Here is a 22509-nt window from a genome sequence, read left to right on the forward strand (position 1 = left end):
CGCTGGGCTGGCCTGTGAACGCCTGATAATTCCCCAGGAAGAGCTAGAGTCCATCGCCAAGGAAAGGGAAGTCTGGACCGCCATGACTCGTTGTTGTTGTTGTTTGACTTGCATCCCACTGGGATTTTTGCACACAGCGTTGGTGTACGGTGCTTTTTCTGCAATATTTTGCTGTCTTTTCTTGGATTTTCTGTTTGCACTTAGTCACATATTCACTTTAAGATGTTTTTTTTTTCGTGTTTTTGTTTTTTGTTTGTTGCGGTTGCACCCGATTCAAGAGCCGAATGGCTCACAGGGCTATACCTAATAAATGAACTTGAACTTGACTCGACACGCTGCCACGGCGACTCTCACCAGGACAAGTGGACTGAGAAACGAACAAACATATCCACCCACGGGCCCTACTTCGGCTCAGTAATTCTGAGAGTTGCTGGCTCAGTACCTCGACACGGTGAGTTATACACCCCCCCCCCTCCTCCCCCGGGGCAGCCGATTAATTAAATTATTGAGCTGCAAAAAGACACGGTGAGCCGCTAGCCATTTTCATAAATATATACGTTGACACGTCGGGGTGAAAGTCGCACTCAAGGTGATGTGTACGATATAGTTGGTAGCATGTATGTACGTACAGAAATACTAATTAATAATAAATCTACGCTTGGAATTATATTGAGATTCATAAGGCATTCAAACTGTTAATTAAGGAAAGTGAGTGGGTTTGGGCAGGACACGTCACGGCTGGAAGAGACTATGGACAATGTTCTTGGACCACGATGGACTGGCCAAGGAATGGAATGGAATCCGAGAGGATGTCAACCATAGGAAATGGGAGTGATTAAATTAGCCCATGTGCAGGTCTGAAGTGGATTATTACATTCCAGGATCGTGACAGATTGTGACAGATTGAGACGGCTTGGGGAGGTATCCAGCAGTGATCATGGCTGATGGTGATGCATTAATTTCGTGAACAGTTCCGTACAGAAGTTAGACTCAAGGAGATTTTAGAAAGCAGCACGAGGCGAAGATACTTCCGACCTAACACAGCATGCCATCCTGTTCTGTGCACCTAAATGGCTGGCGAATGTGGCATCACATCCACATTCATACACACATGCATGTGGAGTGGAAAATGGGTCACTACGGCGCGTAGTGCTGGTTACTGGCCGACAGAGGCAGTGGCGTCACTAAGGGGGTGCGGGGGGTGCAGGCCGCAGCGGGTGACACCATCAGAGGGGGTGACACCAAAATGACTGGCTATAACATTTTTGTGCAGTTTCAGCAGAAAATTTTTAAAAGAAAAAATATCCCTGTAGTTAGTTATAACATACTTTTTTTTTGCGTAAGCCCAGCTTACATGTACTGTATCAATATATCTACAAGGCTAAAACTCGATGCTAATTAACTTTTTGAACCTTCTAATGCGCTCTGGTCAGAGCTGTCATTGTTACCCAACTACAGTGACGCTTCGAGTCACGTGGTTTAGTCTGCACGCGCTGCGAGCACGCGCTGTTGTTGTCGTCACTGCTCGTGTTTTTATAGTCGCTGATTTTGTCAAATTTTCTGGTGTTTTAGCTACAATATTTTGGTAATTAGTATTTGTGAACCTATATCAATAACTTTTTTGCTCACCGGATTTTCCCCAAACGCATACGTGCCCACAACGCTCTTTTGCTCGGTTTCCCGGTGATGAATAATGCTTATGCGTAATCGGCGTGAGGATCTGGAGGCTATGGAATAAAAAAGCTACATTTTTTTTTTAGCTCAAGTGGCTTGAGACTCGGTCACATTTGACCACAATGGCCTCCTAACCATGTCCCAGCATGGCTCGGAAACATTCTGCGACGCCAGCCAGATTTGACCAATGGCATAAGGCAAACTAATTTGTTTACAAATAATACTGGTACAATTTTAAAACGATACAATCGTCAACGAAAAAAAATACAATTAAAGAAAAGCCACGGACGAATATCGAACTAAATGGGAGTATTTGGTTATTTGTGCACAATCACTGAAGAGCAGTATCACGGAGCGATTTCTTTGCGCGAGCGTTAAGTGGCAATGGAATGAGACTCGGTAATATGGGAGGAAGCCGAGCAGATTTAAGTGAAGTTCAATGGTTTTACCAGAAGAGAACTCAAGAGACCAGATTAGTCTCATTTGCAAGAGTAACCTTGGACCATCACGCAGAAAAATAATACCAGCTAAATGTGGGGCCAAATAATTTCGTCGGTAGAATACCAGTGCAGCTAAATCCACGGTTGTATTGTACCACACTCGAAACCTTCAACAAACCACGCTGGAGAACGTAGTGAAGTATGGTTAAGCAGTCCCCACAACCCACGAGACGTGGGGAGACCCTCATCCAGCAGTGGATTGACAAAAGGGCTCTGCAGTGAGGAAGGAGATTCAGGGTGAGGGCAACAGCGAGGTGGAGCAATGGGAAAACAAAAAGCGAGTCCAGTACGGAGTGGATATGCAACAGAAGGCGAAGGATTCGTGTACTCGAGGAGGTGCAGTGACACACGAGTGGAGAATTGTGCTCTGGGGGGGAAAACGACAGTAACGAGAAGTGAGAGAATGGGCCGTGTTTTCATTTCGCGTCAGCTGCGGCACAATAGAAAACAATGCGGTCGAGCGAGGCAGATGCCTTGTGGCCCTGACATCATCATCTTAAGCATCATCAGCAATGATAAATCCACTGCTATGTTCTGGACTAGCTTTCTAAGTTCATGAAAAAGTATAAGAACAGGTTTTACCCTGCTCTGCGCCAATAAAACAGGAGGTGTTTAGATGTTCACACACCATACTTGTGGAAAAACATGCAACATACTTGGAGCAAAACGTGCAAACAAACGTGCTCTGATAATAAATGCATTGTCCTTGAAACTGATTGGCCTCCACCAGAGACATCCTTCTTCGTGGCCTTGTCAAACCAGTGTTAGATCAGAGGAAGACCAAAAGGTGAACACAGTATAGAGAAATAAAATCTACCCTCGCAAATGTTGCTATTGCCACACGACAGAACAAGAACCCTGCCCAACCGGCTGGATGACGGCCTCCACAATCCGCCACCAACTCTCGTGATCCCGAGGTATTCTAAGCCACCGAGCGCCTGCATGCGAGCTAATCTCTTCGCACCATCTCCTGGTTCACGTCCTCTCAGATGCACTCCGTTCCTTGGCGGTCACGCCATCATGATTCTCGACCATCGGCCATCATCTCTTCAAAGCAACATGTCTTGGCCGAAGCCCAACGTGCATTTCTTGACAGCTTACATTGTGTCATTCGTTGACCCGGACATGCTCTCAAATCTCCACGTATTCCTTCTTGTCTCTCAATGCAATTCCAAGTGTGCATCTCTCCACAATTCCTTACACACACATTTCCATTCCTGTTCCATTTGTTATCGTTAACGAGCGCGCGTGTCCGCACCACACGCGGTGCACAATGATCCGAGCCCTCTTTGGCTAAGAGACGAGTATGCAAGGGTAGCGTGATACAAACGTTGTTTTTATTGCTGTAGCTGTGTGTGAATAACATGCCCCCCCCCCACTCCCTTTGCCCCCTTTCCAGCTTCATTCATCCTAATTGTCGCTCCCCCCCCCCCTCTCTCCCACTCACGTTGTTAATTCGAGATGCAGTTTGGCCTTAACCGTTACCCACCATCGTCTGGGGGGGGGGGAGGTGTCATGGTTATTCTCGCTTCTTGTCCAGCCCAGCGTTTTTGTTTCGCGGTTGTGACGCCGTTTACTGCGTCCGAATTCGCTGCGTGCGTTCGAATGCTCGTCCTGTGCACGGCAGCTTCACTCTCTCAGGAATTCGTCAATCCCCCACCCCTCGCTTCCTCTGCCCTCACCCCGAGCAATCATTCATTCACTTCGTGCTCTGTACGATGACAATGATCAGTGGCTCGGTGGAGTAATAATTTTTTTTTAAAAAAATCTCATTTTTAAGTGGTGGCTGATGTATTACATTACTTAATGGACGTGCCTAATCTGGCTGGGACACTAACATGGACCCAGTGGGATCCTCTTAAGAAGGCCGTTATGGGATCTTTGACGTCACTAAAACAGATAAATTACGGCGTATTGCCTAACGACCCCTTACAATGCGTGGGATTGTTTTTGTGCCCCGAGCAGACACGGGGACATCTCCCAAGTCACGTGCAAGGGAATGCCGCTGCCAGGGTACAAAAGGAACTGGCACATATCATGGGGAAGAAGAACATCGACCAATACGTAAGGGGAGAATTGCACTTAAATTTAATTATCGTCTCGAGCGGCGAATTATTACACAACTGACTAAGGCCAACACTTTTCGTGTCGCGAGCGGACACCTATGAGATTTCCCTCGACTGTGAGCTCATAATGAGGACGATCCTGGCGAAACCGGGACAGGTGGCAACCCTACCTCGTCTCTGCTGCTCCGGCGGCTGAACACAATACCCACAGGTCTCACCCGACAGCCCCCCCCCCCCCCCCCCAGTGATGAATAGAGAACAGAATGAGGAGAACAATCCTAATCTTAATATGCAGCCAGCCCAGCGGCGCTAGGGAAAATATTGGTTCCCGATGTCCAGAGGATAGCATAAATCCAAGGAGGTGCCGTCACAGAACCCGGAGGTTTGTTTTCGTTGTGATGCGAAATAAACCAACAAGACTGCATTGACACTAAATCATTTGTTTTTATCATTGTTGTCATCATCATCATCATGACAATTGTATGCCTGGAAGGCAGGCATTGGAGAGACGGAAAGATTATTGTTAGATTATAGAAAGTATATTTCTCCTGGATAATCCCTTAAAAAAGAATATCTCATTTGGAAGGGTGTTCAGGGTATAATTCAAGCAAAGGACACAATTCAAACTGTCAGTGTGTGGGCTTACGCAGGACACGTCACGAGAAGGAATGATGATCACGAATAGTGACAAGAGTGGTAGCCAAGGAATGGAACGCATCCGAGACCGAGGAGACAGAGTACTGAAATCGGCTAGTGTACACGTGTAGACTGCTGAGAGATGGCTATAACTTCATCCTGTAGCAGAACTATCATGGGCGCAGGATAACGGTGATGAAAATCACACTATTGCTATGAAACAAGCAGCTGTCACCCGTAACAATTATTAGCGCCAAAGCACCCTTGGTTGCAGCGGACCTCATTGAGTCTCTGAAACTAAGCAGGGTTAAGACTGATTAGTGCTTGGATGGGTGACCACAAGGGCTTGCTAGGTGCTGTAGGTTGTGTGGCCGTGGCTTCCTGGGGTCAGCGAAGGTTTGCACAGAGCGATCTTATTCTCCCGGTGGTTGCTGTGGAATTTCCTTTTCAAGGTCAAGCAACAGCAAAATCTAATTTTATCAAAGCCATCTCAATAAGCCTCGGGGGGCCTGGTGCCACTCCGCCCTTCTTGTCATCGCCTCCGCAGTCTGCTCTCAGCGCCACTGCCTGCCTCTCTCGTCCACCGTCCGACGAGCGCAATCGCTCTCCCAAAAGCAAATTACGCTAAGTGAGGCAGACGCCCTGATCCGTTATACACTTCATCGATTGTAGGATTTTTTTAGGGAAGAGAACGAAAGAAAATAACAATGAAAGGATTTTCATTATTAGTTTGTATTACTCCACACTGGATCTGTTTAGAGCAATCGATACGACCTATTATTTGCGCTAGTGATCAACTAAACTCCGGTCCCTTTCCTAATAACCCGTTTCGCACGACACGCGTTTTTGTTGATGTGTCCAAAGGAAAAGGCCATTTTTGAAAAGCACGAGCCCATGCAGTTAGTGCTGCGCTCTATGAGACAGTCGTGGATGGAGCTGAATGGTGCAATATCGCAAGAGGATGCCAGAACCGGTGCTGCGGAATTACTATATATATATTTTTTTACCAGGTAAGGCCCACTGAGTTATGTAGCTTTCATTCAGAAGCGACCTGGCCATGAATGATAGCTCAAAAAAGTGGCTCATCATGTGAACATTTACAGTAGCCAAATACTCTAAACACGTGATGTTGATTCTAAATGTGGAGGGAAAAATCGGAGGACCCGGAGAAAAACCCACGCAGCAAACAGAAGAATATGCAAACTCCAAATATACAGGCGTCAGGGTCGGAATCGAAGTCACAACTTCCTGTATGCCAAGAAAGGTAGTTAACATTTTGCCATCACTGGCAGAGGCCAGTCTTACACTGTTACACAACCTGAAATAAAATCATACCACAGAGCGCACGTACTTAGCATTGTCCCAGGTTTCATTACACACTTCACAGGTTGTTGAGCTCTGTAGCACCCCTAATAGGTCCACCCTGGCAATATTTGACGTGTTGTCTTTTAAACATGTTATAGAATAATTTACATCATCATCCAAATGCACTTTATTTGCCTAGGAAAGCTTCACTGAGTCTCAGTATTTTATTATAATGATCCTGCGAGATTGGTATGTTTGGCCAATTCAAATGAAAAAAAAAATTGTTTTTGGCATTTGGAAGTAACTGGAGATCCCGGAGAATACCCAAACGCACCAGGGCGGTGTCAAATCTCTCCCGCGGCTAGATTCAACAATCCATTGCGAAACTGCCTTCTCGTGGCCACCTTACAGCCCAAGAAAGTTCGATTAGCCGAGAACGTCATATACCTCCCACCCCAAGTGACTGCAGGTATCGCTGATTGGAGACACAGGCGAAATGAGTAGAGATCATTCGAGCAGTGCAAGGGCCCAGAACACACGTGGTATATCCCCTTCAAAACACACGTGGTATATCCATCCTGAACACGCACGCATTTTATATCCCCCTCCGAACACGCGTGTTATACGCCCTCGCAAGAGGAGTGAGCGGTGACTGAAGCAATCCTGTTTTTTGCAGGAAGAAACCTGCTGTCGGTGTCTTATTCAGCAATTTTGTATGGTTCAAAAATGAACAAAGTTACGGTGAAAACGACCCGAGCGTGCCATTTGAGTGCGTTTCACCACGTTGGAGATTTGTGCGGCGCGTGGCTCAGCAATTGTACATTTCCACGTGATAATCAACTTCAATGAGGTATGATTTGTGATGGCCAGGTTGCTTCCGAACAATAGCTCAGTGGATTTAACCTGGTAAAATAAAATAAAATATTACTTTATTTTAACGCTTTGCACGTTGGAGCCCGAAAAACTCTCGATACACTTTAAAGGCTTCATAATGTGATTACGTTAACATAATCTCTAACAACAATTGCTTTCGGGGTCACTACAGTGATGACCATTTAATAATTCAAGGGCCAATTAAAAAAATGCGTAAGGACACCGAGAATATAACATCGCACCGCTGTGGCAAACCTATTACTGCGAACTCAACTGCACCTCCGACCGTGGAGAGGTTCCGAGCACCTGCCGTGAGATGAGCTAAATGAGGCACACTTTGAAGCTTGGAATGAGGATCGCACTCACGGCCCTTGGATTACATTATCACTAGAAGGGGAATGGAGACACAGGCGCATGAGCTGAGTGTTGTGCAGAAGACACGGTGGCCAGCGGAGTGAAGGATAAACTCAAGAGATCAGGACAATGGAAATGTTTATCCACTCAATGTCTTGACGCGGAGAGCTGGACAAAGACGACATGATAAAAGAAGGCTTCTTTTTTTCCTTCCCATAGTAGCATTAAAAAGCCCACCGTTAGGATTTCAAGCTACGAGGGATCTAGTGTCTGGTGCCTGGTGGACTTATCAAGGGCAATCGGAGGTCAACTTAGACGCGGCCACTCAACTGCCAAACTCGTTGCCCTGTCGTGCAAGATGTAGGTGCGTTACTGACATTAATCAGCTTTGAGCGTCCCCCCACGTTCAAAAACACATTCCAGTTCTCCGCTGTGTGTTCGGATTGTACCGCGTGTCGATCGGCATGCAGTCTGACATCTCGCTCAACGTGCTACTGGGACTTCTTCAGGGACTGAAATGAGATCCCAAATTCGAGTCCTGAATCGTGTTCCTGAATGAGCTTCCAGCACATTGAGCGAAACGTTGGACATCGTGCCGAACAAAACCCTGGTAATTTTTTTTTTTTAGGATGGCCATACACGCCATGATTGTTAAAAACATCAGCATTGAATTGCATGCAGATGTCAATTAGGTGCAATTCCTTTAATGCAGGTTGTGGGTTTGGGTGCAGCAGCATCAACCACCACCTGCCACCAAGTGCACCACAAATCCATCTTGTATTCAAAGAGTCCAGGAAGAACTGCTGAGCAAGCACAGCTGATAACTTTAATGCATCATGCACCTGTCATAGCCCACGATAGATTTGTCCATGTCAGGCTGTTGAAACCGCGTCTGGCCGCCGTGACATATCTCCGATGATTTTTTTTGTCCGGTTGCACTGCAAATGCAAATGGCACGGAACATCGGACATCGTGCTGAAGAAAATACGGTGCTTTCTGAAGAAGCAGAAGAAGAATCAGAAGGAGAAGACATCGGATGGAGCGATATAGACCATCCATAAAAACCTACGCAGGAGTAATTACCTTTCCTATAATCTCAGGTCGAGGCTCCCCCCGTTGTTAGAAGCGAGTTTGTAAATGCTCCCGTGCAGGCTTCGCTGTCATTGCTATGTAAGTGGAATCCAATGAAGAGTCCCAAATCACATCAACAAAAGCAGCCAAGGACCACGCAACTTACACCGCGAGGGCATTCACATTACGTTCACACTCAACGCCTGGGTGCCAGAGAGTTTGGGGAAAATCCCGCGGCATATCAAGATGAACATTGAGGCTGCTCGCGCCTTTTGACCCAATCGCCCCCAATGCAATGCGTCCGATCTTGTCAGATCGCGGAGACTTAAAGCAGAGCCAAATGTGGATAGTGCTTGGATTGGGTGACCGCCGTGCATAAAACAAAGAGCCACAGGTTACTGCTGCAGTGCTACATCGACGGCCCAAAGTGCAGTTAAACAACCTCCCCCGCCGACCCCCGATGATTTGCGCGGCGTGAGGGAGGCCTTCATCCAGCGGCGGATTGACAAAAATGGCCTGCGCAATGCATACGTGGACCGAAGCTGCTGCCCCAGAGAGACCCGCAAGTGAGTGGTGAAGCGTAAGGAAAGAGACATGAAAAGGGACCGGAGAGAGAGAGAGAGAGGTGGACGGAGATAGCGAGATGGAAGAGTTGTGCAACATCAAAGGTAGCAGTTCTAAAAGGGGGTGATCAAGAAAGTCTGACAGAGCCCTGTGGATGCGAGAAGTACCCCCCGCCACCACCCCACCACACACACACACACACAGGTACCCTCGAGGCTGTAAAGCAAAGGGGGGGGGGGGGGGGAGAGGATGCCTCAGTGGCATGCACTTCTCAGCGAACGGTTGCAAGCTGTCCACGTAGATAACGGGACGAGGGCGGCGTGAGATGGCGATTAATCTTTCTGTAATGCACGGGGACATGCAGGTCGTGGGGGGGGGGGGCAGGGTAATGGCAGAGGTTTGTCGGGCGACTTAAGGAAGCCGGCGGGGGGGGGTAGCGGGAGGCTTAGGGGTCGAGGGGTTTGGCTTTGAACGACGAGTGCTCTTGTTTGTAGACCCCCACCCCCCCAAGCAAAGGCTTTCTGGGTTTAAAATGTACGCGATGGAAACACAATGGTGATGGCTGCAGAGTTCGGCAAATACCAAGCAAATACAAAAGTCGATGTTTTGGCCGATAAGCTTTAAGCCAGTTTTCTCCCACAATTCCCAGTGTATATATATATGTGGGTGACATTTAATTAAGATAAGGAAAAGTTTTTGGTGCTTATTTTTTTTTATTCCGCTGCAGTTGCAACGTAACGGCGAGGTGCTGTCGACCCGGCATGCTGCCGAACGATGAGCAATTGCAATATTAGCGATGGGAATAAAGTCCATGGAATTGGAAGGAAAAAAGATTAGAAAGGACATTTGTTTTTGTTAATGGGACGTGATTAAGTTAGATGGGGAGCGAGCGATTAGGTGTAAGATTTGTGGGACGAAGATACAAGTGAGCAGCTTAAATGGATGAATTAACTCGCGTTTGCGCTGCGCTCCGTCATGAAGTGAAACGTCGCGCAGATCTCCGTATTGGCAGCTCGGGTTGAAGTTAAAGGTCAGGATTAGACATTCAAATTCAGGGTTGGGTTTGGGGGGGGGTCTGACATTCAACGTTACAGTTCTAGTTGTTGTGTTCGAATTTCAAACTTGAGACGTGCTCGAGATAGATTTAAATCTTGTGGTGCCACAGGGATTGGGAGCTCCCAAAAACGTCTTCTCTGTGCACACATCTGTGCCTCCCTCTCTTTTACACTGTGCTCGTGTCTGTGTCTGCGTTTCTCCATGAATCTTCACTCTGTCTCTCTCCATGTATCTCTCGCCATTTTATTGTCGGTCTCGCTATGTCCCTCTGTTTATACATCATATTTAGATCTGTATCGATGTATTTGTTGTTCAGTCTGTGTGCATAACTCTTTGTACATCTCTCGAAGCATTGCTCTGTTTGTCTCTCCAACACTCTCTTCATGTCTATCTTCATATCTCGTAGGCCTCTCTATGTCTGTCTTCTCTACATTTCAGCATTGCTCACCCATGTTCTCTCTTCACATTTCTCTATCTTCATAACTTGAATGTCTCTCTCTCTGTGTCTGTATTCTCTGCGTTCTCCATAGCTATCTCTTTCTGGCTCTGTCTCTCACCGTTTCTCTCTCTTCCCATCTTTCTTTCGTGCTCTCTCTCTCTCTACGTATCTCCGTATACCTCTTCACCCCTGAACAGTTTCCCACTTAGCGTTGAGACCGTTCTGGACGCGCGGTTGTATATTTTTCTCTGCCTGCTTATTTATTACACTGCTTGCGCGTATATATACCACAGGGTACGCGTCATGGGGGAAATGTCAAGGAAATTGTACGCCGCATGGTGCAAGAGGCTGTAATCGAGACGTAAAACTATGAACTATTTTTTATTTTACCAGGTAAGGCCCACTGAGCTATGTAACTCTTTTTTTTTTCAAAAGCGACCTGGCCACAAATGATAGACCAATGACGTTGCTTATCGTGTGGCGAGATGTTACTTCCCTCGCCTGATATACAGGAGGTCGTGGGCTCGACATCAAGCCTGAAACCTGTACATTTTGAGTTTGTATGGTCGCGTGGATTTTTCTCCGGATCCTCTGGGTTTTCCCTCCACACTTAGAAACAGAGTATCTAGTTGCTAAAATGTCCACATGATAAGCCACTTCGCCGAGCAATCATTTGTGGCAAGGTCACTTCTGAAAAAGAGCTAAATAGCTCAGTGGGCCTTACCTGGTAAAATGAAAAAAAAGTTTAGTCAAGTACGCTAAGCGCATGTTCATTCTAAATGTGGAGGGAAAACGCAGGAGCACCCAGAGAAAAATCCACGTGACCACAGGCATCAAGGTCGGATTCGAATCCCCACGACCTCCTGCATACCAAGCGAGGTAGTTAACATCCGCAGCACCCCCTGGCTAATGGAATCACGAGACGACATGCTTCCTCAGTGACGATTCCTACATTACCCAGCCACAAGTTACTCACTTCATCTTATCGGCTGCGGGCACGGATACAGCTGTACGCTTGAGTTGCAAAGGGCAGTGTTTGTGCGTGCATGTGTGTTAGGTATGCGGTTGTGGGAAGCGGTAGTGTAGTGGTTGTCGTGCTGTGAAAATCGACCCCAGTGTGACCCGATTTAGATTTTCGCTCACGACCAATAACAGTGGCGAATATTTGAACCAGTCCTGGGCCTCCCTTAGGTTGACCCATTCTTAAATCAGTTCTTGGATCAGTGTGTAACCATTAGCACTGGGGAGACAAATGTGACCAAGCGTGGCAGTGGCCACTCGCTCCATTCACGTGCCGTGTCGGCCTTCGTAGGAACTCGCTCACAGCACTTGCCCCAAAAAGTCCGCTCAAGGCTACATGGGGGATCTTTGTCTTTGCCATGTTGTGCAGGTGTGCTGATGTGGCTCGTTAGCGTGCATGCTATGGGAGCATCTAAGGTGGAATTTGCGTGATGAATGTGAATCCACTCACAGGCTGGTGTCCCCCCCAAGCAAGTACATGGCCTTGATGCCTCCCAACTAGACACAAAACTCGACGGTTAAACTACATGACTGTTGAGGAACTGTCATGTGTACTATGTTTTTTTTCTTTCGGTAAAATCACGTAGGTAAAAAAAATAAGTTAATTCACGACGTTTCGGAGGCAACACAAGCTTACGTCTTCATTATTAATTTATTTTATTTTATTTTTTACCTACGTGATTTTACCGAAAAAAACAAAGAATATGAATCCTTGCAGTCATACAATCTAGAATGTCAATTGTGTGTCTGAGTCGGTGAGTTACACGACTTAACTTGAGTCATTTTTATCGTATAGCGTCAAGTGTGGGCTCATTTTGACTGGAAGGAACTAGCGGTTTAAGGTATCGATGATGAGTTTCGGAAAAGATATGATCTTTGTTCGGTAACATATAATATCAGATTTTTTTTAGAAATGTGTAAACTCTCTTCCCATTCCTTGGGGCTTTTCTGAGAGGAAGGAATAGTTTTTTAAATATAATTTTAAGTGAAATTATGGTAACATATGGTGAACAAATGGAGTTCTCGAGGTGTATTTATTTTCATCGCGAAACAAGACACGGAACGATGCACATCAGTTAATCAATTCGGGTTGGTTCCTGGCCTGACAATGCATTGCATTGCACAGTGCGAGTGCAATTTGATTATATTTTATGCTTCTTACATGTCGCATGTGATGGCACGCACTGCACTGCACTCACACACTTGCAACGTGAACAGAAAGATAAAAAAATCAAATGACAACCCCCAAACCTCGATTTAAAGCTTCCGGGACTGCAGGGATTCATCTTCTTGGTTCTTTCGGTAAAGTCACGTAGAATGGAAATAATAAAATAATAAAAATAAAACATAATAAAATAATTCTCACGACGTTTCGGCCACAACGAAAGCAGCCGTCCTCAGGTGAAGAACAGGTCTGTCGGGAAGACAGCGTCATTCAGACGTCATTCAGACGCTGTCTTCCCGACAGACCTGTTCTTCACCTGAGGACGGCTGCTTGCGTTGTGGTCGAAACGTCGTGAGAATTATTTTATTATACAGTATTTTTTATTATTTTATTATTTCCATTCAACGTGACTTTACCGAAAGAACCAAGAAGATGAACCCCCAAACCGTGATGAATCAACTGAATCGGGAGGAGGGCGAGTCACGACATTCGCCGCCGTACAGCTTGACACGCACGTTAGCCAGCATGCTGGACACCCAAAGCACCGGAGCCCGTGACCATTACCACGTGATCAAGACGTCCTCGTGGCCAACGCCGTCGATTCCACCTCCACCCCTCTTTGCCAACCGCTTTCTAGCCTCCCTCCTCCAGCTCCCGCCACTGCTGCGCAGTAGGCACGCGGCCTCAAACACCTGCCGTGACAACGTCTCGGCATCTGCCCCTTCGATGTGCGGAAACATCGCTGGATCTTTAACGTCCGATGCCTTGCAGCGGACGGCGCGTGTGCGGTATTTACGGTTGCACGTATGTTGAACTTCTTTCGCACCGCACGTGGCCGACCGTGCTAATCGGAGCTGTGGCAGTGATGGGTGGGAGGGGGTGGACAACAAACTAAAAACTACACACACCCACAGCATTAACCAAGCCGGTTGCCGGGCTCCAACCACTTACTTGATACAGCTATCGTGCTGTGACGGTTCCACCTGAAGACGGAAGCTTGTGTTGCCTCCGAAACGTCGTGATTTTCATTTTATTTTTATTTTACTTTTATTAATTTAAAATTTTTTTACCAACGTGACTTTACCGAAAACCTAAGAATGTGAATCCTTGCGGTCACGAAAGCTTCAAATCTAGAATACAACCACGAAGCTCTGCGACGACGAGCGGTACAACGCCGAGGTGGGTTGCGGCTCTGCAGGGGGGGGGGGGGAATCGGGTAGAAGAGGTACGGGGAGTAACGAGGTGGGCGGGCGTCCTCACCGGTCGGTCCGACTTGCAGCACGCTGAGCTGGGCGCTGGCGGTGACCACACCGACGCCGTTGGAGGCCATGCACTCGAAGGTGCCCTCGTCGCGCTGCGGCCGCAGCGGCTGGATGCGCAGCACGGAACCCAGGCCGCCGTCAAACTCGATCACCTGCACAACAAAGACAAAGACGCCGCCACCCCCCCCCCGTACAGCCTTAACAGACTGTTTGGGACAAGTGCTGTTAGCGAGTAGCACCTATGAAGGTCGGCACGGCACACGAGAGGGTTGGTGGCCGGCGCCACGCCCCGACCGCCTTTGTCTCCCCGGTCGCGATGTTTACACACCGCACCAGATACTCATTTGAGGCTGAGTCGACCTAGGGGAGGCCCGGGACCAGTTCAGATAATCGTCACTGGTGTTGGCCGTGAGCGGGAATCGAACTCGGGGCGCCGGGTTCGTAGCGCAGCGCGCTAACCGCTACAAAAAAAACAAAGATAAAGATCCCCCGTATAGCCTTAACAGACTGTAGGGGCAAGTGCTGTTACCGAGCACCTATGAAGGCAGGAACGCTACACTACCACTATCACCTGCATGCGCGTGCACGCACACAGGTAGACGTCACAACCGACGTGATACATATGTATAAATGTAGAACTTCTTTTGCGCCGTACGTAGCTAACCGTGCTAATCGGAGGTACAGGGGAAGGACAACAAACTAAACACAAAAAGCAGTTCTAAAGAAATTCGTTTTCTCGAGAACTGCTTCTTTAGAACTGCTGATACGGGAGGGGAGGCTTTACATTCATGCACGCACTCGTTCACCGAGGTGCTGTACCACCGGCATACGCACACACAACACACCTGACAGATATCCCCCTGTAGCCCTAATAAACTGTTGGGGCAAGTTCTGTTAATGGGCATCAATTCAAATGAGCGCAATGCGCGAGGGAGTGGCGTTGCAGCCAACGCAACACACACTGCACGCCCCTGTCTCCCAAGTGCCGACGTTTACACGCTGCCCTGGGCACTTAATTGAGGCTGAGTCGGCCTTCCGAGAGACCCAGGACCAGATATTGGTAATCGCCACTGGTGGTAGCCGTGGCACCGGGAATGGAATCTAGTTCGCCGAGATTGTAGCACAGCGCTCTGACCGTGGCGCCACCGCTCCCCCAGCGCACATTCACACGCAAATGCAAACCCACGTGGAAATCACATTCATGCATGCGCGCACAAATGCACAGCAACGCGCACACACGAACGAGCAGCATAAACATGTACAATCACAGACGATATGTATACGGACACATAAACAAACACGCAGCCGGATATTAATAATGCGCACAGGTTCATTAGTAAATTCACATGGGAGCTTATTATAAACTAGCCTAGACACACAGCAAACCACTAAAGGCACAGCCACATTTGCATGCTTTGCCGTACACATGTGCAAGGGGTAGAGAGATGAACAGGCATCCCAAACATTACCTCGTCAACGGCCATCATCTGCACTGAGAAACAATGATGGACACACACAGATAACAACCGCGTAGGGATAAAGAGATGTGGATACACCACCAACAACAACAAAAATCTTCGGGAGGATGGCTTGCAAGAGCGTACATGTGTACACATACGCGCTAACACGCGAGCAGACGTACAGTGTAAAGGCTCGCATGGGCGGACACATCGAATTACGGACTTGGATAGGCACACATAACAACACGTGCACAACACTTTAGCATTCATTCAGCAGTCCCACACGCACACAGCACACACGGACACACCACGCATGCACAATCGCACGAATATACGCACATAAACACATACACACTTGCACAAGCACACAGATATACACACATACACACACACAAGCGTGCTGATTCAACAAGCCACACAGCAGGCCACACAGATGAACAAGCCACACAGGCACTGTGAACAGTCAATGCCACGGCATGACATAAAAAAACATCTCGCAGCAAAAGGTAAAAAAGAATGTCGCCTGTCGCTTTTATGGGGATTTATTAGCCAAACAACAGCTGCGAATTTTTTTTTTCGATTTAAAGCTTTCGTGACTGCAGGGATTCATCTTCTTGGTTCTTTCGGTAAAGTCACGTAGAAGGGAAGTAATAAAATAATAAAAATAAAACATAAGAAAATAAAATAATATAATAATATAATATAATAATATTTTATTTTATTATGTTTTATTTTTATTATTTTATTACTTCCCTTCTACGTGACTTTACCGAAAGACCCAAGAAGAAAAAAACAGCTGCGAAGTTTAAATCTCTACCCGGATGTCCCATTTTCAGCTATATCCGTGGTCGTGTTTGCTTTTTTTCTCCAGGTCCTCCGGTTTTTTGCCTCCACATTTAGAAACATGCATTGAGATTATTGAGATTGTTTTGGTGCTATAAATGTCCAAATAATGGGCCACTTTGTGGCGCTATCATTTGTGGCCAGGTCGCTTCTGAAAAATAGGTTAATACCTTAGTGGGCTTTGCCTAGATGGATGGGGATGGTTTAATTGTATTTGTATGCGTTTGGGTGATTTGTTTACCTTTATTGTACTTGCACTACGATCGTGTTTTTGTACCGTTTGTTTTGTAACGTTCTTACCTGCCCTTACTGGACATCTGTGATAAAAAGCTTCATAGCTCATCGGATTCCTCTCGTCTAAAGACATTGATTCTGATTTTGACAATCCAGTAACAGTTGCTGACTGGGGAACAACACCGTGAGCATCACCGCAACTTTGGCCACGAAAGGAATACTTCTCTTGCAGGGCAACTGCAGTCATGAATCCTTACACTAACAGAGCCGAATGCTACCTAATTAAAACCCAGTTTTGATTTAATTGTTCATTGCGGTCCATCATCCCACGTTGTAACCGGCGAGCGCGCTGAATGCCAAGAAAATTGGGCTTTGCCTGAACATTTTATCTTCGGCTCTTCTGACACGAAGATGAAAAAAAATATGGGTTCTTTTCTAGAACTTGCTCATTACTTCAAATGAGACACGAAACATTCCACCGTTTTTACAAAGGTATTTACCGGTCCCTTTGATTTAGTCTCACCAAACTGCCATTATCTGTCATAGTTTGGTTATGATCGTCGATGCACAGAGGGGTGACTTTGATCACGAAGTGAAGATGACGCCAGGTAGAGCATCTTAGCGCAAATTTAGCCGGCGCCTCCCGATGAGCACGGTTGGCTACGTACGGCGCAAAAGAAGTTTCAACAAACATGCATGCATGCAACTCCACCGTTGAACGCGCATACAACTCCACCGTGCGCCGAGTGGAAAACCGAGTGAGACGAATGAGAAAGGGCCTGTTTGCGTGATCCCGCTACCATCGCAGGCAGGCAGGCAGCAGCAGCAGCACGGTGACTTGCCAAGAACGCACACGCCAGGCAAACTCTGGATAGGCGTACGCCACAACAAACTCGAGCAGCTAGCTCCGTAAAGACACAACGTGAAAGTGAAACCAGACGACACAACACACGGAGAGGTTTTTCGAAAGCAACGTCACTCAATGGTGTTTCTCGTCAGCCGAAGGAAACCCACAGGGTAGGTTATGAGCGGCACGTTCGCAAGACTTTCGCCACCTGCCAACGACATCAGCCAAACGTCGTCCCATCCTCCCCGTGGTTTCTGCTCCGCTCGTGGTGCCCGATCAGAAATGTTTTCACCCAACCGGCGGGCATCTGCCAGGTTCACGCCATCGGCGCGGCACACGCTGACGAGCCCAGAGTAGGCTGCACCCTCGAAACCCTCCTTCAGTGGGCACTTGAATCCGGCTCTTTGCTTGAGCTTCACCTCACTTTGGGCCCCATTTGACTATTTCCGTGACGACGTCACGATTACGGTGTCGAATCCAAACAACCGCGTTGGGAGCGTGGAGGCTCTCCGCGCCGTTTGCGCTTGTGAGAGGGGGGAAAAAGTTAACGTATTTCGTGACGGAACTTTAGAATAACGCCCGACGTGTAAAAAAGCAGCAAAAACAAGAGGCCACATAGCTCGCTCATGCACACAGCGCCTGCGAAGCATGCACGCAGGCACGCATGCACGCATGCACGCAGGCACGCATGCATGCACGCATGCACGCAGGCACGCATGCACGCCAACACCCTCTCTCCTCTGCCCGGGAGGCTTGAACACCAAAACGTTGGCTTTGCCACCAAAGACAAATCGGTTGCAGCCAATATTAGCAGTGCCTTAACAAGGGTAGGACCGGCAGACGACAGCCTCGGGCAGCCCTCCCGTGGGGGGGGGGGGGCATCGTCAAACTTGGGAACGAAGCAATTAATGGCAGCTGGTGCCTCAACACTGTGCTGGGGCGTTGCAAGGATGGCGTTTTGGCCCAAGGTACCAAAATGTTTAGAGACGACTCTGAATGTTAAGGCGGGCAGAGGGGAGAGCGCTGCACCGTTTTGCTCATTACACAAAAGAGTCAGTGGGTAAATCTCAAGCTAGTTTAATCATCCACAGGTGTATCCGAGGTGAGCGCCGTAGTGGGTGGGCGGTGAGGGAGAGAGGCGACCACCTCGTGTGTGGAGCAGACGAGAGGAAGGGCCATTTCCTCCCCCCCTCTCTCTCTCTCTCCGGCGTGATTTACAACGCCAACCCACCAACGTCCCTCCCAGGGAGCAAAACTCCCCCTCTTCTTTTTACACTCCTCGTTAAGAATTGTTAATCTCGTACGATATTTCGTTTTTTGTTTTCATTTCTAACCCAGAATACACCCATGTGGAGCGACCTAGGTGTGTGAGAGTGCGTAATCGAGAGTGAAACCTACTCCCTGTACCTCGAAGCGCTGGGCGCTGACTCTCTTGCCCTTCTTCAACCACGAGATCTGCGGCCGTGGGTTGCCCTGGGCCTTGCACACGAAGGAGGCCACGCCGCCGGACACACCCGTCTGGTCCGCAGGGGTCCGCGTGAACCATGGGGGGGCTGCTTGGTCATGCGAGGGAGGGGGCAGAGGGGGGGGCAGAGGGGGGCAGAGAGAAAGGGTACTCCATCATGTCCATGCGGTGCTCGCTGAGCTGCATTGGCTTCGGGTTGCTGAACGAATACGTTGTAAGGGCGCGCTCATTACGTACACAAAGTGCTTGCCACAAATGAGCCACAATACCTTGCTGAGCTCATCGAAAGCAGCAGAAACCATCACGCGAACTCCAGTAATTTTGGTCATCGAACAAAGACGGTCACCTCATCGTGCGCTTTCAGATGCGATTTTTGCTGCCATCTGGAATGCTCTTCCAATGTTAAGAAATGTTACATCTACATTAAAAAAATAATTTCTTTACAACTGCTTTTTGTGTTTCGTTTGTTGTCCTTCCCCCCTGCACCTCCAATGATCACGTTTGGCTCAATCACACTTTGCACGTGACGCCTGTGTTGCTCTGATATGAATGGTATGTGTTAACCCAGAACCGCGTTACTTTGCAACAGTCTCATTGGGTCCTTGGCTGGCAAAATAAAGTCTGTCAACTGATCAAGCAGTTAAATATCAATGGTAGTAGATTCTGTAAAAATATATATTATCAAGGTTGCTGAGCACAGGCCTAAAAAAGGCCCAAACACGACAAGTGGCAAGCAAAAAATAGCACTCTTAAGAGTGGCAATAGGTGCATAGGATTCTGGAATTGAGCAAGTTTACACAAGTACTTGAGCAAAGAGACAACGGGAGAAATTCTAAACTTGAGCAGTGCACGGGAAATAACAGAGAGCGACAAATGATAGTGTTCTTTGGGCAAGTCATGTTAGCATGCAACTATGAAGGCCAGAATGGCGTAGGAGTGTGTTGTGTAGCCAGCACCAAGCCTGGCTTACTTTCCTCCCCGGTGCCATTTACAAATCGCACCAGGTAGCCTGCTCATCTAATGCCAACTTGACCTAGGAGAGATGGCCCATGACCAATTCACATATCCATCACTGACGTGGCTGAGAGCAAGGAATCGATCTCAGGTCGCCGGGTTCGGAGTGAAATCTGCTAACGACTATTTGACGCGCCCGCGCACACACACAGACCACACACTTGGAGCAAACAAACAATCAAGCACACGGACAGAAACGCGCACGCGCGCGCCAGCACGGCACACACTGGTTATACAATCCGCGAGGACATCGGTCTCGCGACGGTTTCAAATGGGCACTCCACGGCGACACTGCATTGTGTGTACCGCGGCTGTCACAGCAGCCCCAATGCAGTCGCATTGTGCGGTACCTTTTGTCGGGCTCGAAGCGAGCGAGCGAGCGCGCGCGCGCGCGCACGCGCGCACACGCGCACACACGCGCGCACACACGCGCGCACACACACGTATTGCTCACAGCCAAAATCAAGGGCATACGCACCGCACTGTAATAAAGCAATTCTTACGGAAGCGACCGCCACGCAGGCGTGCTGGTGCACCGGCTGACAGCATGATTGAAGCGTGCGCCGGCGGTGCGGCGTGTAACGGACTCTGGGCTCGTGTACAGTAACGCGCTTTTGTGCAAGAACATTCGTCTTGTTCTGGTACATTAACTACACGTGAAGCGCTCCCCCCCCCCACTTCCACCCGTTAACCACTGGCGATTGGCTTAGCGCAAACGCCCGGCCGCAACGGCGATTTGTAAATCAGCGCGCGAGGTTCTGGCGGCGCGAAGCACCGCTTAATGCGCACGCCGGTCTGTGACGGCACGAGGCAAAACTTGCGCCCGGTTATTTATTTACTTCATTTCTGACTCGACGCGAGGCCATTTGTATGTTAAAGACGTCGGGTTTTCAAATATTTCACCCGGCGCTTACGCGACTGAAGGCACGAGCTTGAGCAACAAACGGATCAAAAAAGAGCACGAAACGCTTGGTCCATCCGTCTAGCGCAAGGGGCAAGGCCGCCTCTTAGAAAATAAGTGCACACAGCCCTGAATTAACATTTTCATCGTGGGAACAATTTACTCTGGGACTGGATGAAAAATGATCGTGGGTGCAGGAGGCACCGGGCCCTCACGAGAGCATCTCACTAGGGCTCTTCTCCTTTTAACCCTTTCCCCGTTGCGAAACGACTGGCAAGTTGTGGGGCGTGGGTCCCCCCGTTCACCGCTGAATCTCGGAACGCGTGAGCGGTTCAGCGTCAATTTTATTTAGAGAGGCATAGCGCCGCTGTTTTTAAAGACATTGTACTCACCGGAGAGAAGTGTAGCGACACGACCGCACTCTACGACAGCTAGCGCCGAACTATACCACACGCCCTCCCGCATGGCTTTGCAGGAGCCTCGGTACGTCTTCAGGTGGGAAGACTTACCAATAAACATATTTTATTTGAGCTTTTCCTTCCACGTATGTGCCAGGTTGGCCACACATCTCGGCCACGCTTGAAAAAAAGAAAAATAATGGTAATGATATAACCCCCTTTACCCACTAAAGTCACCCTGTACCTTGTTTCCATGGGCAGCCAATACAAGTCTTCTCGAGTACAATTCAGTTGGTCCGATCTCTCCCAGAATTCGAGTCGATGGGCAACTTGGGTTGATTCATAGACGAGTGAAGTCCGTCTTTCTCAGAAAGGTATATTCACGCTCAGCCTGATTACTGATGTGGAATTCAGGCCACAAGCTCAAGACGCGACATTTTCTGGGAAAGATTCAGGCTCGTGCCTGAATATTGGCAAACAACTTCAGTAATCTAAAAACATTGAAACAGGTGCGGGGGATGCAACTCGAGTACCTATTCGAGTTCTGTGGTTCGTGGGAAAGGGAATGAGTCTCAATGCCCTCTTTTACAGGAGGGTCCTGAATTGTGATATTTGGTCAATTCAACTTATACACTTGTGGCATGTGGTAGAAAACTGGAGCACCTTGAGAAACTCAAGCATACTAAGATTCAAAAATCCTTGCTATATATCCCCTCATTACTTGGCTTCCTAATACCTCAAATCTACAACACCTGGTATGACCAGCCAGTTTCCCATCAAAGATTGAATGAGGCTCAACAACCCTGTTTGGCTTCTGCGATGTGATGGGATACGATGCATTCATAGTGATTTGGTTATAATGTGGCACTCGTGCCAGTTATTCACCACTTTATTGGCGATTCTCCCCAGCATTTCCACTCCGGCTGGAAGTCATTCCGCTCAATTCCCGTCGCTTTATATGATTGCGAGAGCTGCCCAAAAAAGAAAAAAGCATTGCTTAGAGTTCAAATTCTCATTTCTGTACACCACTGTTTCTAGGCCTCTAGCCCCACCACTGGCAGAATTAATTTGTGAACTGCTGGACTTGCAGGTTAACGAGGCTTACCCAAACTGCTTCATTATCTCTCTCCACTTTTGACTCATTAGCACCGGCACTGTACGGGGTGATACAAGAACGTTGCCCATTTGTGTCCACGGCGAGATTCGCACGGAGAGGCCAGAGAAGCAATTAAAATGGAAATGACACACGTGCACACAAAGACAAAGATCTCCCCGTATAGCCTTAACAGACTGGAGGAGCAAGTGCTGTTAACGAGCACCTATGAAAGCCGGCACAACACACGAGGAGATGGGTGGCCAGCA

At 48.1% G+C, this 22509-nt stretch overlaps 1 protein-coding gene across 6 annotated transcripts in view; it reads right to left on the bottom strand.

Annotated features, from left to right (window-relative positions):
- The window catches only part of LOC144726724 (receptor-type tyrosine-protein phosphatase delta-like), a 341659-nt gene that overhangs the window by 174235 nt on the left and 144915 nt on the right, over positions 1-22509 (bottom strand). For 3 of the 6 annotated variants that reach the window (XM_078605566.1, XM_078605565.1, XM_078605563.1), the window contains exons 3-4: positions 18777-18922; positions 13984-14137 (exon numbers count right to left, since the gene is read on the bottom strand). In XM_078605566.1, coding sequence (XP_078461692.1) covers positions 13984-14137; positions 18777-18922 — 300 coding nt within the window. Of the gene's footprint in view, positions 1-13983; positions 14138-18767; positions 18923-22509 lie in introns of all 6 variants that reach the window. The other 3 variants (XM_078605564.1, XM_078605562.1, XM_078605561.1) reach the window with 1 other exon arrangement.

This window comes from Lampetra planeri, chromosome 24 (genome assembly GCF_965212315.1).
Source record: "Lampetra planeri chromosome 24, kcLamPlan1.2.h2, whole genome shotgun sequence".
Taxonomy (NCBI): domain Eukaryota; kingdom Metazoa; phylum Chordata; class Hyperoartia; order Petromyzontiformes; family Petromyzontidae; genus Lampetra; species Lampetra planeri.